Here is an 18399-nt window from a genome sequence, read left to right as displayed (position 1 = left end):
CCACTGCTCCCGGTACAGGTCCCTGTGGCCCCCACTGCTAACTATAGCCCATTTAGAGACTGTACTATTAGCAAAGAACATTTTTTTAACCCCTTTATATCTGGGCGATATTCCGTTTTGTTTTTTTTGCTCTCCCTCTTCCTAGAGCCGTAAGTGCAAATCTGGATGTTGGTAATGCGGCTGATACAATTTATCTGGACTCTGCAAAGTAATTTCATACTTTACCACATAATAGCCTTATACCGAAGCTCCAGAAACAGGGACTAGGGGAAACTATGTGCAGATAGGTAAGGAATCTGCTAAAACACACATTAACCCCGTTACAGCCAAGGATGTAACGGTACATCCCAAATCATGTTGGGGTAATCGCCGCCGGCTGCTGCTGTGAGCCCGTGGAGATCCCTGTACATGTTATCTGATTTGAACAGCAGACATGTGCTGCTAACAGGCACGGGTGGATCCTCAATTCACCCATGTCTGTTAAAACTTTAGATCGTGTTGTCAAAATGTGACAGTGCAATTTAAATGGCCATGAGGGAACGCACCTTTACCCACTGTCATCGGAGGCCTCATGTTGCGATCACAGGGAGCTTATGGTTGCAATGGTAGCGACTGGTCATGTGATGACTCCTGTTGCTATCATGATGTAGTTCCTGTTAGAGCCGACAGAGCATTGGGTGTAACAGGAACGCTGTATTTCTGCTGATCAGAGCTGTGCAGCTCTCATCAGCAGAAATGAACAAACAATCAGACTGCTGATCCTTATAGTCCCCTAGGGGGACTAGTACAACAAAAAAAGTTTCTGATTTTTTTTTTAACGCCTTAGAGAAACGTAAACCTATACATGTTTGGTGTCTAAGAACTCAAACTGATCTGAGTTATCACACTGACACATCAGTTTTACTATATAAAATACCCTGAATCACACTTTTTTTTTTGCAATTTTTCCTCACTTGGAATTTTTTTGCCGTTTTGCAGTACACTATATGGTAAAACTTATGATTTACTTTAAAAGAACTACTCCTCTCACAAAAAACAAGCCTTTGTATTTCAAGATTGACAAAAAAATTAAAAAGTTACGGCTCTCGGAAGAAGGTGAGCAAAAAAACCCCCCTGAAAAATGGAAAATCGCCTGGAGGTGAAGGGGTTTAAGGTAGTTTTACACTACTGAAGATTGAAAGTTCAAGCAAATAGCAAAGTTATGCCGCTGTTGTGATGCCCCTGGACTATCAGGTCATCACAGGGTATTGCACAATCTGCCCTCCCGTTCAATATCCACCTCCTTCTTGGTTTAGGGTCCCTAACCATATGGTGTTGCCTACATCAGCTAATCAAATCCTAGAAACCCTCTGCACCACACCCACCAGACACACTAGTGGACGGCTTGAGTGGAATAGAGTCGCCCACCTGGGGGGTTGGAAAGGGAGGTCAGGGGTGTCAGAAGGAGAGAGTTGAGCTGGAGAAGTGAAAATGAGAGGAGGTCAGGAGCAGGGCTCTTGGGAAGCAATCTAGGTGGCAGACGGTGGTCTGGGCCTAAAGGAGCAGGGGATTGTGGCAAGGGACATGGATCTGTTGAGGAGGACAGCCGGCGGCCTTGCACCATCACCGTAAGTAGAGAAGTACTCCGGCACGCATAAAACACCCCAATAAGAAAACCAGAGAAAAATAGATATATTCTTGTTTTATTTTTATTCAATAATTGTTGTACCGAAACGAAAAATATATATATGACATTTCGGCCCCTGGCCTTTGTCAAAATCGGACCATCAGATGGACTGACAATAGAAATAAGGTTTCGGTTCACAAAAGATGGCTGGAGGGAGGAATTAGTCCCAAAATGAAGAGGTCTTATGCCATAGTGTCAGGGAGGGTATCATGGAGAATCCTGCCATGACACTCTCCCTGACACTATGGCATAAGACCTCTTCATTTTGGGACTAATTCCTCCCTCCAGCCATATCATATCACTACACTTAATAGGAACAGTTTGTCCGATTTCCTTACTCCAAACAGATTAATATAGAAAAAAAATTACTTTATTAATCCTGCAGTGTGATGATAGTTTATCCAAGTATCTTGGGCACCAGAACCCTATTTAACATTTATATATTGTGATCCATGGTCCCCCTTCATTTCTGATGTATACACCCCTTCACAGGTTCATTGCAGGCTGTATCAATTCATAGTCATGTGATCTATCCCTTACCGCTTCACAGATCCGTTTATATTACCAACCTCATTACAGGTTTCGATTGATATATTCTTGTGAACCAAAACCTCATTTCTATTGTCAGTCCATCTGATGGTCCGATTTTGGCCAGGGGCCGAAACGTCATATATATATTTTTCGGACTCTGTTATAACAATTATGGAATAAAAATAAAACAAGAACACATCTATTTTTCTCTGGTTTTCTTATTGAGGTGTTTTATGAGTGCCGGAGTACTTCTCTACTTATATATATTTTTCTCCTGAGCACGTAATTGGTGATGCGAGCTTACATTCATTAATTTTTGCACCATCACCGGGCTGACACCAAGGCACGACGTGGACCCTAGGTCGGGGAGTAGCTTCAGGCAACCCGATAATTTACCCAAGGAGAACAGCGTCTTCAAGAGCCGTTCCCACCCACTCCAAAATTGGGGTACTAGTGCAACAAGGGGGATAGGACTTTCCACTCAAAACGGTCCAGAAAATCCGAAGCGTGAACCCTGAGAGCAAGCTCCCACACTTAGCCATAGTGGGGAGCGGGACCCGGCAGGTTTCATACTACCAGGACCAACAGAGAAGTAAACTTAGTGCCAGGAGGCAGGTCACGGATCACCAGGCAGCACCATTAGGGATTGGACCTGAGCTAAGCTCTCCTCAGCGGCAGCGGTATCCAGAACTATGGTTTATCCAGTTGTCGGTGTTAGCTTAAAGGACTGAGTGAGTACGCAAGTGAACCTTTTGCATCCAACGGCAATCCCTTTCACCATCACTAAGTCCCGGGGTATTCCCCATACCCGTGGAGGGTCACGACACCTAGCTGCCCCATTCCATCGTCCCCGGGTACGCCACACTGCAGCGGTGGTACTCCTAATTACCACACACCACGGGTGGCGTCACGAACTCTATAATCCCCTGTAAATATCCCCCTTTATTTGAGTGGCCGTACAACCCCCAGAAGTCCGGAGACCCTCGAGCCACCGCGGATCCAGATCCGAGCAGCTCAGCTGCTGGTGTGACGCCCTGGACTAGCCAGGTAGTCACAAACACAACATCACACACACCCCCTCCCCTGGTTAAGCAACAACAGTCAAACAAATTCCTTGTTGCCACCCTCCAAAAATATATATATTAGTGCTCACTTCAGTTATCCTATTCAGTTATATGTAGTTTTTTTCTGAATGTGAACACAGCTCCGCCCCTTTCGGCCATGTTTTTTCCATCTCCTATATAAGAAAGTCCTTAGTTACCCCTCTCCACCCATAGCAGTTTTTAATTGCAATGAGATGACACACAGTTAGGGTCACAGAGCTAGGGACCCCAATATAGAGATATGCCTTGACGAGGCTTTGGGGCTCAGTTACATTGATCAATGCGATTGCTAAATATCTCCTTTTTCCTAATATTCATGGCAGGTATGCAATTCATTATTCACATGTTCAAATTAGCAAGTAGCATTTTTCATTGTATATTCCAATATTTTTCCATATGCTTGAGGCATTATACCATTATCTAAGTTTGATGTGCAGCCTTATTCTTATATAGTATGTATTTTTTGGCTTGCACTCATAATATATATATTAGTGCTCACTTCAGTTATCCTATTCAGTTGTTGCCACCCTCCAGTCTTGATGTCCACACCAGGTGGGGCGGAGCCAGGAGGTTGGCCCCACCCACCGAGGAGTTCACAGGTCTGGAGGCGGGAAAAGGAAGAGATCAGTTTTGGAGTTTGAAGTGTGAGGAGTGAAAACTGTCGGTGTCTGGGTAGGAGCCCAGACACATACCGCAAGGTCGGCAGATGGTGGTGGCCGTCTGCAGGAGTTGGCGCAGGTCAGCGGAACCATAGGACCGGGGACGGGCGGTGGCCCGCCGGTACCGAACCGGGGAGCAGATCTGAACCAAGCACAAAGGCTGGGCCATCAGACCCCGACCAGGCTAGGAGCCGCCGAAAAGGTCAAATCCGATAGTGACCGGGACCCTAGGGGTTCCCTCACACCCAAGACCCGACAGAAGGCAACAGTCCACACAGTGAGGATAAAAAGCCACCGCCATAGGCTAGAGATCCAAGGGCCAGTGCCTGCGGGCAAACGTGCTCCTTCGGTCCATACACGCCGGGGAGTGGACTACCAGTGGGAAACCATCGGAGTCAGTACATCTACATTGGTGCAGGGAAAGACAGCCACCATCAACCTGTCCGGGGAGAGCAAAGACACTGCAGCCGGCTGCGGGACCCGTCCATCCAGCCGTTTGGTTTACCAAGGACTTTGTGACTTTGTGCCTGAGTGAGTACAACAGTGCCATCCGGTGCCCTGCGACCCTGCACCCCGGCCCACCTGCCTCCCCGTCACCTCACCGGGCCCCGGGATCACCAACCCCTACCCACGGAGGGGGGACAACATCCTAGCTGCTCCCTACCATCGCTCCCGGGATCCCCGTCACCAGCAGCGGTGGTGCCCATTATCACCACAACCCGTGGGTGGCATCACGAACTATCTCCCCAAAAACCACCCAACCTCCCAACCATCCCTTTTCACTCGTGGTGAGAAGCGCTGCTCGAGTCCCCGGGTCCGGCCCACCGCTCGAGCCATCGAGCAGCAGAAAGCCCCGGACCCGAGCGTAGCGAGCGCGGCCCCTCCGCCCGCGACACTGGCACGGGGGAGGCACACTGTTATGAGTTATGCTCTCTTAGATATTGGTAGACGAGGCAGCGTTGCCATAGCAACAATGAAAGATTGTCCAGGACACACCAACATTCCGACCAACTGCAGAGTACTGGGCTACAAAGGAAATAGCTTCCAAGCACACGCCCTTTTCCAAGGAAATTGGGCACCCAATAGATTCTGTTCTAGTCTACACAGTAAAGCTGAAAATGTATAGATCATGTGTGTGCTCATCAGGAAACATCTAGTCATATGGAAGAAGAGGAACCATCAGCATAATACTCATCAAAAAAGTAATACAAAAATAATCTAAAAAAAATCCTCTTGGTTTGATTTTTATGCAAATTCTCAACAAACAAAGAATTTCAGGAAGAAATATTTTAGAAATTCTGTACAATGGAAACCTTTCCCTTTTTCAAGAAATAACATGGGCGGTACCTAAACTTGCAGTTCCAGTTCTTAGTGAGCAAATGTTGATTTTTTTTAAATCCTTACTCCCCTTCCCTACCCTTCCTCAAAAAAAGTATAAATATGAAGTGCAACTAGGATTTCTAAAGACCTCCACAAAAATGAGCTCCCTAATTGGAATTCTTTGCCTCCTCTTAGCTCTTTCAGCAAAAAGTAAGTTTCAAGATTTCTTTTTATTGATGTATTAGTGATTTTAGTATTATACTGATATAATAGTAGATATTTAAAAAAAAAAAAAACTAATAAAAAATAATACGGCAAACAAAAATAAAAAATGGAAATAAATTATATATACAAGGTGGCCATAAAATAACCTAAGGTGTTTGGAGCCGTGTGCAGACTGACTCAGTGGACAGAATTGACAGAAAATGGGTATGTTTTTACTAAAAAAAAATATTAAAAAAATGTAATTTCAATTTTGAGGCAACAGGGTTACTGAGTGTTCAGCCAGGGCATGGAAAACTTTGCACACTGTGCAGTACGGGAGCCCCAATTGCCTGGAAACACTGCGTGCACTGCTGTTCCCGGCAGGGTTGTTCCACGACGGCAGTGGCAATGTCCTCCACAACCTCTCTGCTTACCGGTGGTTGCCCGCGCCCTGGCTGACCACTCAGTAACCCTGTTGCCTCAAAACGTGTCATCATCTGTCTCAGCAAAGTTTTGGCATAATTTTTTTTAAGATTCCTTCCATTTCCCCATGCCTTGGATAGCATACATACCAATTTTCAGCCAATTCTGTCCACTGAGTCAGTCTGCACACTGCTCCAAATCGACCTTTTCCCACATTTCCGGCTTCAAACATAAAGATAAACAAATTTAAATTAATGTTAAAGAATCAACAAAAAGTGGACACAATTGTGAAGTTGAACTAAATGTTTTGCTTATTTTAAACATTTTTTAAAAATAAAAGACTGAAAATTGGGGCATGCAATATTATTCATCCCCTTTACTTTCAGTGCAGCAAACTCACTCCAGAAGTTGATTGAGGGTCTCTGAATGATCCAATGTTGTCCTAAATGACTGATGATGATAAATATAAGCCCTTGTGTGTAATCAGGTCTCCGTATAAATGCACCTGCTCTGTGATAGTCTCAGTGTTCTGTGTAAAGCGCAGAGAGCATCATGAAGACCAAGGAACACAACAGGCAGGTCCGTGATACTGTTGTGGAGAAGTTTAAAGCCAGATTTGGTTAAAAAAGATTTCCAAAACTTTAAATATCCCAAGAAGCACTGTGTAAGCGATCATATTGAAATGGAAGGAGCATCATACCACTGCAAATCTACCAAGACCCGGCCGTCCATCCAAACTTTCATCTCAAACAAGGAGAAGACTGATCAGAGATGCAGCCAAGAGGCCCATGATCACTCTGGATGAACTGCAGAGATCTACAGCTGAGGTGGGAGTCTATGATCCCAAACATAAAGCAAAATCTACAATGGAATGATTCACAAATAAACGTATCCCGGTGTTAGAATGGCCAAGTCACAGTCCAGACCTGAACCCAATTGAGAATCTGTGGAAAGAGCTGGAAACTGCTGTTCACAAACGCCTCCATCCAACCTCACTCAGCTCCAGCTTTTTACAAAGGAAAAATGGGCAAGAATTTCAGTCTCTCTATGTACAAAACTGATAGACACATACCCCAAATGACTTGTGCTGTAATCACAGCAAAAGGTGGCGCTAGAAAGTATTAACTTAAAGGGGATGAATAATATTGCACGACCCAATTTTCAGTTTTTTATTTTTTTAAAATGTTTAAAATAAGCAAAATATTTCGATCAACTTCATAATTGTGTCCCACTTGTTGTTGATTCTTCGCCATTCATTTAATTTTTTGTATCTTTATGTTTGAAGCCTGAATTGTGGATAAAGGTTGACAAAGTCAAGGGGGCCAAATACTTTCGCAAGGCACTGTGTATATACTGTGTATATACTGTATATATATGTAAACAATATACATATATCTAAATTATATATATATATAATATACTTTTTTTTTTTAAGTGTGTATATATGCGTATATAAATTAATTTTACATTATAATATTTTTAAACTTAGATTTATTATAATTTATTATCAGTTAGATATATACATATTATTTCTATATGTATGTGTGTGTGTGTATATATATATGCTCCATTATTTTTCTATTTTCTAAATATGCAATATTATATACTAAAATGAATAAAACGCATATTTTTATATATATATATATATATATATATATATATATATATATATAAATACACACACACACCATATTGTATATATTTTCTATAAATATATAACACAAATAAAAATAATAGGCCCTGCATTTTGTAGTAATAACTTATATTAAAAATAATTTTCTAGAATATCAAATTAAATATATATATAAATTCAAAATTACAAAAAAAATATATATATACACATATATATATATATATATATATATATATATATATATATATATATATATGTGTGTATTTTTTGTAATTTTGAATTTATATATATATAATTTGATATTCTAGAAAATTATTTTTAATATAAGTTATTACTACAAAGTACAGGGCCTATTATTTTTATTTGTGATATATATTTATAGAAAATATATACAATATGGTGTGTGTATATATATATATATATATATATATATATATGACAATACTGTTGACTAAGTATAATGTTTTTAAATTAATCATCGTTTTCAAGCTAATCCTAATCTCATTTACATTTTTTCAAAAATAAATTTCTGAAGCAAAAAACTTTCTTAAAAAAAGCTCATCATAGGACATTTAGTATAAATTCATAGAAAAAAACTCACCAAAAATAAAGCCAACAGCCATAAACTGGTCAGATAGTGGCAAAAGCAAATGCAAGATGCATACGGCCCCCCATGATAAAGGTTGGAAGATCACAGGTGCAGAATGCCTATAAAACAACCACCCCCAGCCTATTATAACAGGAGGGGGAGGTTGCTGGCAAAAAACTGCACACAAATAAGATCTAATATAGGGCGTCAGTCACACAGATACGTGCAATGCACAGTGTCCAGGCAAAGCCTATTGATCACGCCCTTCTATTAGGTCAGGCGGGCTGCCCAGCACCTAGGTTGTTTTATAGGCATTCTGCACCTGTGATCTTCCAACCTTTATCATGGGGGGCCGTATGCATCTTGCATGTGCTTTTGCCACTATCTGACCAGTTTATGGCTGTTGACTTTATTTTTGGTGAGTTTTTTTCTATGAATTTACAAAAAACTTTCTTACTACATAATCTGTGTAACAATTTCACAATAGAGCTAATGTACATGGAAATAAGTGGTGATTGCGCTGACTGTATTGACTCCCTTGTAGGTTCCGCGCTCTTGTGCACCTCGTGTTCATCGTTGACTTCCTCGCAATGCACAGGACCCAGCGTTACTTGTGATTCCGGCTATCAATGTGCATCCATATCATCACAAACCATTTATCGTGAGTTATATGATGCTTTATATATGATATTTTGTAGTTTTATGATTTCCTTTAGGTTCTGTTTCTCTCTGATTAACAAGAGATCATTGGATACAATTATTTGAATTTCATTTAGACTTGAACAGCATGATCTCCTAGTATACTTGTCATGGTTCCACTGTGCAGAGCATCTTGCCCACTGATGATGCTCTGCCACGCCTTCCTCAACTAGGGAGCTGACAGTGACATGTTTGCTTTGTGCAGAACATTTTGCATTTAGAGATGCTCTACTGTGTTTCTTTGAGCACTTGCTGACAGGTTGTTTGACAGCACTGGTTTCTATGCTGGTTCTGGGAGGTGCTTACTCAGGTGTTCCATGTTCCTGGTAAGTGTTCTGTTTCATTACTGAGCATGCTCTCCCAGAACCTTGCCAGTCGTACTATCTGGTTCTGCAGTTGTGCTCTTGGCTTATGTTTGTGCTTGTGTTCAAATCTAGGCTTTTCGACCCCAGACTGTTTATGACCTGTCTCTGCCGGCTCTCTATTCTTGTCATTACCTCCTGGATTCTGACCTTGGATCATTACCTGACCACATCTCTGCCGGCTCTGTTCTTGTCGTTACCTCCTGGCTTCAGACCTCGGACCATTACCTGACCACATCTCTGCCAGCTCTCTGTTCTTTTCATTACCTGCTGGCTTCTGACCTCGGACCATTACCTGACCACATTTCTGCCGGCTCTGTTCTTGTCGTTACCTCCTGGCTTCTGACCTCGGACCATTACCTGACCACATCTCTGCCGGCTCTCTGTTCTTGTCGTTACCTCCTGGCTTCTGACCTTGGACCAATACCTGACCATGTCTCTGTTTGCTCTCTCATTGTGATAACACAGAGTGGTAGAGATGGGTTTCAAAGCCGCGCCAATGACCGACAGATCATGAAGGTTTCAGATTAATGTTGCTTTATTTAGTGCACAGGTCAACGCGTTTCAGGAGACTCGGCTCTCTTCCTCAGGACAAGCTGGCAAAGAACATCAAATCTGCTGTACAGAAACCCTATACAGCATTATATATCATAGAGATGACGTCATGACCCACCCCTTTGAAAAAAATCAGCGGGAATCTATACATTTAAAAATAAACATGACCTAATACATTATAATAGAAGAGTTTTACTAAAAGATCGTGTCAAACGCATACAACCTCCCTAAGAGAAAAAAAAGGGGAGGGGGGGTTTGGAAAGAGGAAGGAAAAATAAATTAAGTGAAATATTGTGTAAAAAAACCCGAGGTGCTGGTGAAGCAAGTGCTGGACTCAGTGAGAAGTCGCCCGACCTGTGATTCCACCCTGAACCATCGCAGGTGCGCAAGTGAAGGAGGGATTTCATTACTGGAGCTGGAAGAAACTCCACAATAGTTGGATTTATCGTGAAAAAAAAAATATATATATATTTAGGAAAATAAAAAATAATGAATAAAATTGCCGATATATAAATCGCCATAGTGAATGTATGTGTATAACAAAGCTGGAACTACAGTCGGCAAGTATGTCGCTATAGGGCCCCGAAGTATGCATATTTCCCAGGGGGCAATGCACCTAGGAATTCACTGTATTGAGTGCCTTTGTTGGCTGCCGGCAGTGTTTTCTCTGTCTGGTCTCCCCGAGATCAGTGATTGTTTTGTCTTGTTGGTCTACTAGGCATTGCTCCCACCTGGCCAGAATCTTACTCCACACTGATGTGGGGCAATACCCCGAAACAGTTGTCTGTGGATGGATACCTGGCCTTGGTATTTCCCTTGTCATATCTTTAAACTTGTCAAAAAGTTGGATATTGACTAAAAGGGCCACTTAATATGGTGGTTATGGTGGTCTCCTAAAAAGAGCCACTCCTTGGCTAGGTCCTTCCCGGAGGGATATCTGGCTAGTTTCTGTGTCGAGACTCCTAACAGAGGCTCCACGGACTCTTTTGATTTGCATGTCTTGAAACAGGCAGCACTCGGCTGGCTGAAACAGGAAGTGAGTCATGTGAGCTACAGGAGTCATCACATGACCCTATGCTACCATGACAACTATCGACCCACAGTGATCATGTCATGGCACCACCGATGGAGCTGGGTAACAGGAGATTTACTGCAGTGGGCATTTAAATTGCACTGCCACATTTTGACAGCGCAATTTAAGGGGTTAACAGGCACGTGGGGCTCGTGGATCCACCCGTGCCTGCAAGGCACACATGTAAGCTGTTCAAATCAGAAATGTGCAGAAATCACTGAGGGGCTGCCCTCACCAGCTGCAGGTGATTACAACTATATGGCTTACAACATACCAGTAAGGCCTGCGGTCGTTAATGGGTTAACATGCCACCATGATCTCATAACAAGTCTAATATATCACAAGAGATGAGCAACCCTGAACGGCAAACATTGGAAAATGTTAAAATCGTTGACCGGATCGTGATTGGACATCCGATCATTTACCGCAAAAGTCGGCAATCTTGCCAAGGATCGGTATATGTTCGGATAGCAAAAACCATCCTCTCTCTGCCCATCACAGCCATGTCATGTATTAGCATTCCTTTGATTGGCCACTGTAAAAAAAGGAAACAAAAGGGTTAAAGCAGTACATACTTACGGAGTCTCCCACAGATGCAGCGCTACTTCTGGGTCCAATAATTATCCCTAATGATTTTTTGCTGCTATCTCCGCCCACCGGTATCTCTGATTGGCTGCCACTGTACCACGCTCCCACCCTCTGAGAAATCATCTGTGATTGGTTGGAATCAAAAACGCTGTCTGACCTTATACTGGTGATAAATAAATAAAAAAAAAATGGCGTAGAGTCCCCCCTGTATTGATACCAGCACAGCTATAGCCACGGCCACAGGCTGCAGCACCCAGCCGTACACTTATCGTGGCTGTGTCTCAAAATAAGAGGAACTGCATGCAGTTCTTCATTATTATTATTTAAATAAATAAATTAATAACTAATTAAAAAAACAAAGTGCAATTCTCCCTAATTTTGATCCTGAGCCATGATAAAGAATGACAGCTGGTGGCTGGTATTCTCAGGCTGGGGAGACCCATGCTTATTGGGAGCACCCCCAGCCCAAAAATAACTCAAGGCTTGTGATAAATTAATGGTCTCTGAAAAAGTTCTAAAATCCAGAAAATTGCCAAATCATGCCTACCTTGCAAAATCCGTTATGTCTTACCACTGTACAAAATCCATTTCCAATTGACTTTTAATTTTCATAAGAAATAAATGTTTATATTTGTAGAGGGATCTCTATCTCCGGTTTCCATAAGGACATGCATGCCTTCTTCTTCACAATGCGGCGTTACGGGCAGCATGAACACACAACAAGGGAGAATGTGGACCGCCATTTCATGTTGCAACACTGACAACTGCACTCCTACAATTCCATCATGTAAGTCATCTGTTTCATTTTTGGTTTTTATTCATGTTCTCCTAGCCCATATTGGTAATAAAATATGTGCCCAATTGACATTGGTCAAAATTACGAACAGACACAAATTTAATGCAGGATAAATTAATATAAAATATTCAAATCCAATATGAACTTACAAAAATAAATAATGAAACAGTACAGGGTATGGTCTATAAAAATTATTAGTATGTTTTTTAAAACTCCATTTTTGTGATCAATGGAGGCCCCACTGGGGGGGTTATAAGTTATGAAACACATCACTGATACCAAGGAAAGTGATAAGAACTTATTTTGGGGGGAAGACTCTTCAATTAGTTCAAGCTAAGGGAGGAAGAGAAGGTTGGATGATGAATGTTCCTCATAGTCTGATACATGATTACACTGTTTTTTCATACCTCCATTCTTGTGACTGATGAAGGTCATGGTGGGGGGTCATAAATAATCAAAAACATCATCTATCTTTTGGAAAAGTTATTAGAAGATATTTTGGGAAAAGTCCTTTAAGTTGCGTTAAAAGAAATGACAACCTATTTCACATTTTTAAACCTGGTAAATGCCACACACAGTACACTACGGCCTCCCCGAGGAATACCACGAAACGTGCACGTCGGGGCACGTTACACTGGGCATCTTACCGAAATGGGTGAGTTTTCTTTGTATATGTTTGGCACTTTTGTCTAGGGGTATTATCCCCGGAATACTATGGTCTGATAGGCCTAGGTTCATGGTGGTATAGGATAGACATCTGCATCATGGTCCGTTTGGAGATACCCTTATGTTAACATGTTTATTGATTAATGTATTTACTTCTATCTGTTTGTATAGGGGATTCTTTTGGCCTATTAGCTTGATATGAGATTTGGGGTTTTACAGGTTACTATTCGATTGATTCACTAGTGCCCATTTGAATTTGCATCATCTTTCTCATCCATTTTTGTATTTTGACCTTTGTTTTTCTTCAGGGACTTCCTAAGTATACCTGAATATTACTAAGTATTTTATGCATTGCGTTTTACCTCTTGCTGTAATTTATGTCCTTAATAAAACTTTTCTACTGTTTGCAAGAAGGTTGTATGTGCATTGGTTATTTTGAGCTATGTTCATGACTCTGAGCACTTAATCCCCAGTCCTCTTATTCTAAGCTATTTCACATAGAGTAGGCTGGATGGTAAATGTTCCTCATAGGCTCATACATAAAAAACACTATAGGGTATAAGTTAGGAAAAGAATATTTTTGTACATCTCAAAGTCTCTGGTTTACGCTCTTCTTTTTTTGTTCTTGATAAATTCCAGTACCGTCAGTAGACTCTACCCTCAATGGTAAAGTCTGTTCTTCCTGCATAACTACATCCTCTGCCTCGTGTACCTCTTCAAACACTATGCAGTGCAGCGGGAATGAGAATATGTGTCTTCTCCAGTCAACACAATCAACAGGTAACAAAACTTGTTCTTTGCTTTTGCACAATACCAAGTAAAACTATTAAGATATCTTAACCCTACGACCAAGGACGTAACTGTAAGTCCTTGGTCATGTTGGGGTAATAACTGCTGGATGCGGGTATGCGATTCACCCGCGCATGTTAACCTGTCATGTCCCCACCAGAGTCCACTCCTGTGACTTCTGCTTTGATCACCAAGCAATGCTGTTATCCCGCCATGGACTGTCCTGGTGATAGGAGATCAAGGACTGTGGAGGAAAGAAAAGGCGCATAGGGTCTTAACTGATAAAAACAGTGAACGGATTAATAGGGTGCACTCACCTATAGATTTTGTGAGAAGTCACAACACCTATTGAAGCATAAATGCTAGAGGAGACAGCTGCGGACCCGTAAAATGGATGCAGAGACTTCTATAGGAAATCGGGGATCATTGCCGCGCTGGTCACCATTCAATCCAAAGAATTATTATTCCAAGTCATTTATTTGGGAACATTAACAAAGTCTACACGTTTCAGGGGTCTCTGCCCCCTTTCTCAGGACAATGTAAAGATAATGACATAGGAGATCTCCTATGTCATTATCTTTACATTGTCCTGAGGAAGGGGGCAGAGACCCCTGAAACGCGTAGACTTTGTTAATGTTCCCAAATAAATGACTTGGACTAATAATTCTTTGGATTGAATGGTGACCAGCGCGGCGATGATCCCCGATTTCCTATAGAAGTCTCTGGTGATATGAAAGAAGTCGATGCCTGTGGCTCTGGTGGGCACAGGCTTCACTCATCCACTCAGCTGGTTTTCCCTGGGATCTGCAGTTCCACTGGCTGACTGTAGGTGGTGTGCGTCTTCCAGCTGAAATTACCACCATTCAGCTAAAGCCAATGGGAAGGCACCACACCCTTCTAATACCCCTCTTGTCTGCTGGTCACTGCCAGAGATAGTGTATTCCTGCTTTCTGGTTCTTGCTCTGTTCTGAATAGCGATCCCTCTGTTTTGACCTCTGCTTGTTCTCTGACTACCCTTCTGTCTGCCGTTTTTGTACCTCATTGCCAGATCCGGATTTGACCTCTGCCTGGTTTCCTGACTACGTTCTTGTCTACCAATTTTGTCCCTGTTCTGTATCTCTTGGTTTGACCCTGCTTGACCACTACTCTCATCTGGACTCCAGACTTCCACAGGTCTCTGCATCTCCTGGTTTGACCCTGCCTGACTACTACTCTCATCTGGACTCCAGACTTCCACAGGTCATCTCTGGGGCCCTGCATTAAATCCAAATCCCTGTATAGGGGTTAAAAGATTTCAGGGTTCTCGGGGTCCTGCTTTGGGAGTGGCTCTCCTCTAGCCTGTCTTTGACAGCCAGTTTGAGTCTGTGGTTCAAGGCAGGTGTTACATAACCCTTTAGAATGCGCTGTCAAAATGTGACAGCATGATTTAAATGTCTGTGGTGAGGAACGCACCATTCCCCGCCACAATCGGAGGCCCTGTGACTCGATCACAGGCAGCCAATGGTTGACATGGTAGCGATGGGTCATGTGGCAACCCCTGGCGCTATCATGATGTATTTCCTGTCCCAGCTGACAGAGCGCCAGCATTGACAGGAAATAAGCACTTCTGCTGATCAGAGCTTTGCAGCTGTGATCAACAGACATCCACAGGCAATTAGACAAGACACTGCAGTGATAACATCCCCTAGGGGAACTAGTAAAATAAAAGAATATTTAATTATTTTTTTTTTTTTAAATATGAAAATAAATAAATAAAAGTTCAAATCACTCCCCCATTCATCCCATTGAAAATAAAAGAGTTAAAAAAAATATACACATATTTGGCATCATCACATTTGGAAAAGCTCGATCTATCAAAATAGACAATCAATGAATCTAATCGTTGCACAGCGTAGCGAGAAAAACATTCCAAATGCCAAAGTTATGGTTTTTTTGGTTGTCATAAATTTTTTGAAAAATGCATTAATAGGAGATCAAAAAGATCGAAAAGTAGCATCTGCATAAAATGGGTATAATTAAAATTCCACATAAAGGTTAAAAAATAAGCCATCACAGAGCCCCAGATGCTAAAAAATGAGAACGCTACGGGTCTCAAACATTGGCGGCAAAAGTATAATTTTTTTTTTTGGGAGAAACTTCAGATTTTTTTTAACCCCTTAGATAAAAGTAAAACTATTCATGTTTGATATCTATGAAAATGTACCGACATGCGGCATCGTATGCATACATCGGTTTTACCACATAGTTAAAACAGTGAATAAACTATCCCAAATGCAATTGTCCAATTGAACTTTTTTTTGCAATTTCACCGCACTTGGAATTTTTTTCCAATTTTACAGTACCCTATATGGTAAAACTAATGATTTCTTTCAAAAATACAACTTGTCTCGCAAAAACAAGCCCTCATATGGCAAAATTGATGGAAAAGTATAAAAGTTATGGTTCTCAGAAATAGGAAATTAATACTTAATGGAAGTGGATATATTAATGGGAACCTGTCGCCAGGTTTTACCCATAAAATACCCATAAAATACCATAAAATACCCATAAAATACCAAAAATACCCATAAAATGTACCCATAAAATATGATCACTACCATTAAGGCCTCTTTTACATTCTAGAATACTAGAATTGTGTATATATGTCCCCAAACCCTTCTGCAGATCCCAAAAAATAGTTTTCTTAACCCTAGAACGTGCAACCATAGAAATCTACATAGAAAACAAGTAACTTAGCAGGCCTGCGAGGCGCCAGGTAAGCGTTCTAGGGTTAATACCCACAATGGGGTCTTCTCCGATGATTGCAGAGAGGTTGTCTAGTTCATCTGTTAGATGGTTTTCATAGATGAAGCTTTATGTTTTACCTATTTTACAGGAAAAGTGGGAAGGTAGTTATAGCCCATGATGCCCAATGATTCCAATGGAGCTTTGATCTGAGGACTTTCTCCCAATGAGGCTCTAGCGGTTACTCCTGGTCAGTGACATGTTCAGAATTTCTCATGAGCGTGAGCAGTTCCAGGCCTGCCGCTGATCAGCAGTGATCTCTGGAGCCTCCTTCTAAGAAATATGTTAGAACGATGCACCATAGGAATCAATGGGCATTGTGGGACATCACTCGTTAAATTACATTGAAACCTCCAGGTTTTATTTTGAAGTAATACATTTTTGAACGAGGGAGTGTGTCTTTATTCAAAATAAAGTTTTTTTTTCCCCCCCTGTGTATTTTTTAAATTTATACTTGCTGGGTTAGTATTGGGGTGTCTAAAAGACCTCTTTACATTACTAAATCCAGAGCTTGATGCCTCTGTTAATTCACAGCTGACATTAACCCCAAAGATATTACCCTGATTGTCACTGCACCAGTGAAATCGGGAAGAGTCAAGGTGAAGCGCCAGAATTTGATTATCTAATGGATGCACCACTTCTGGGGTGGCTTCGGACTGGTATTTTTAGACTGGGAAGAGCCAAATACCCATGGGACTTCCAACCCTGATAATTCCAGCCCCCAGCTGTCTGCCTTACCTTAGCTAGTTATCAAAAATAGGGGAGGACCTCACTTTGTTTTTTTTTAATTACTTAAATAAATATTTTAAGAATATGACATGGGATTCTTTCTATTGTTGATAACAAGTTAAGGTAAAGCAGATAGCTGAGGGTTGTAGCCCAAAGCTGACTGTTTTACCTGTGCTGGTAGTCAAAAGCAGGATGGAGATCATATCATTTTTTATGTTTATTGTTCACAGCAGCCTACAGTCAGCATCTGCATGTAAAAAAGTTAGTTCATTAACTGTGCTGCACCCTTTCAAACTCGGACACAGGCTTTTTTTAAGTCTGTGCTCGGGTACGAGCCCCAGATACCCAGTGTTTGGTACAAACCCTGATTTTTACAGTTTGGGTTCACTCTTCCGCAATGCCACGTATATTTTACGCAAAACATTTTATTGCTGCAAAACTTTTAAATTAAGTGATTTTTTAAAAATGTGTCGTGATTTCTTTGCAGGTCTCGTCCCTCTTTTAGGTATTCGAGGATGCGCAACAAAGAGTTTGTGTGATCTTGGAACCCAGAATTTTGATGTTACCGGAGTCACTATGCAAATTACATTTACTTGCTCTGGTGGCACAAGTGTCCATAAAGTCCTCCTGACTCCGGCCGTTGCGTGTCTTCTACTGCTGAAATGGTTCTTCTAATCTATTAACGATTTCTGGATGAATGAAGCCAAGGAAAGAGTGAAAAATATTTCCATGAGACAAAACTTTTATGTTGTTCCTTTATTCTCATTTGTGAGACTTTTATTGCCAGCAAATACTTGGCTGGAAAATTTCCAAGAATAGAAGACACATAATAATCATCTTCTAAATCTATGCTGTTCAATTTTTATGTATATTTTCTCTAGGTTTGCAAATCAAATCAATAATATTATAATAATATATAATTAGTTCAAGATAATGAAAAATAAATTTATTGACCATAAGGAAATCAGTGTCTTGTACAGTGATTCTTGAAAATTAGTAAAGCCTTCGAAATTTTTCAGATGTCTGAATATATTTGATCAAAAGCTAAACCACATCTTCACACATCTTCACATCTTCATCGACTAAAATTCCTCCGTCCGATGTGCCACCAACAATTTACGTAAATATTTTTAAGCAAATATTACAGTAATGCAAGACTCATTACTATAATAATTACTTAAAGATAGTTACGTAAATTGTTGGTGGCACATCGGATGGAGGAATTTTAGTC

At 41.3% G+C, this 18399-nt stretch overlaps 1 protein-coding gene across 1 annotated transcript in view; it reads left to right on the top strand.

The window, feature by feature from the left end:
• Window positions 1-18122, top strand: part of LOC142256374 (uncharacterized) — a 63719-nt gene extending 45597 nt beyond the window's left edge. The window contains exons 2-5 of the mRNA XM_075328013.1: window positions 8673-8789; window positions 12042-12191; window positions 13506-13646; window positions 17656-18122. Coding sequence (XP_075184128.1) covers window positions 8673-8789; window positions 12042-12191; window positions 13506-13646; window positions 17656-17843 — 596 coding nt within the window. The 3' untranslated portion in view covers window positions 17844-18122. The remainder of the gene's footprint in view (window positions 1-8672; window positions 8790-12041; window positions 12192-13505; window positions 13647-17655) is intronic.
• Window positions 18123-18399: the final 277 nt, after the last annotated feature.

Source organism: Anomaloglossus baeobatrachus, chromosome 11 (assembly GCF_048569485.1).
Source record: "Anomaloglossus baeobatrachus isolate aAnoBae1 chromosome 11, aAnoBae1.hap1, whole genome shotgun sequence".
In the NCBI taxonomy this organism is placed as follows: Eukaryota; Metazoa; Chordata; class Amphibia; order Anura; family Aromobatidae; genus Anomaloglossus; species Anomaloglossus baeobatrachus.
Note: the sequence above shows the minus strand (reverse complement) of the source record. Positions and strands in the feature narration are given on the sequence as shown.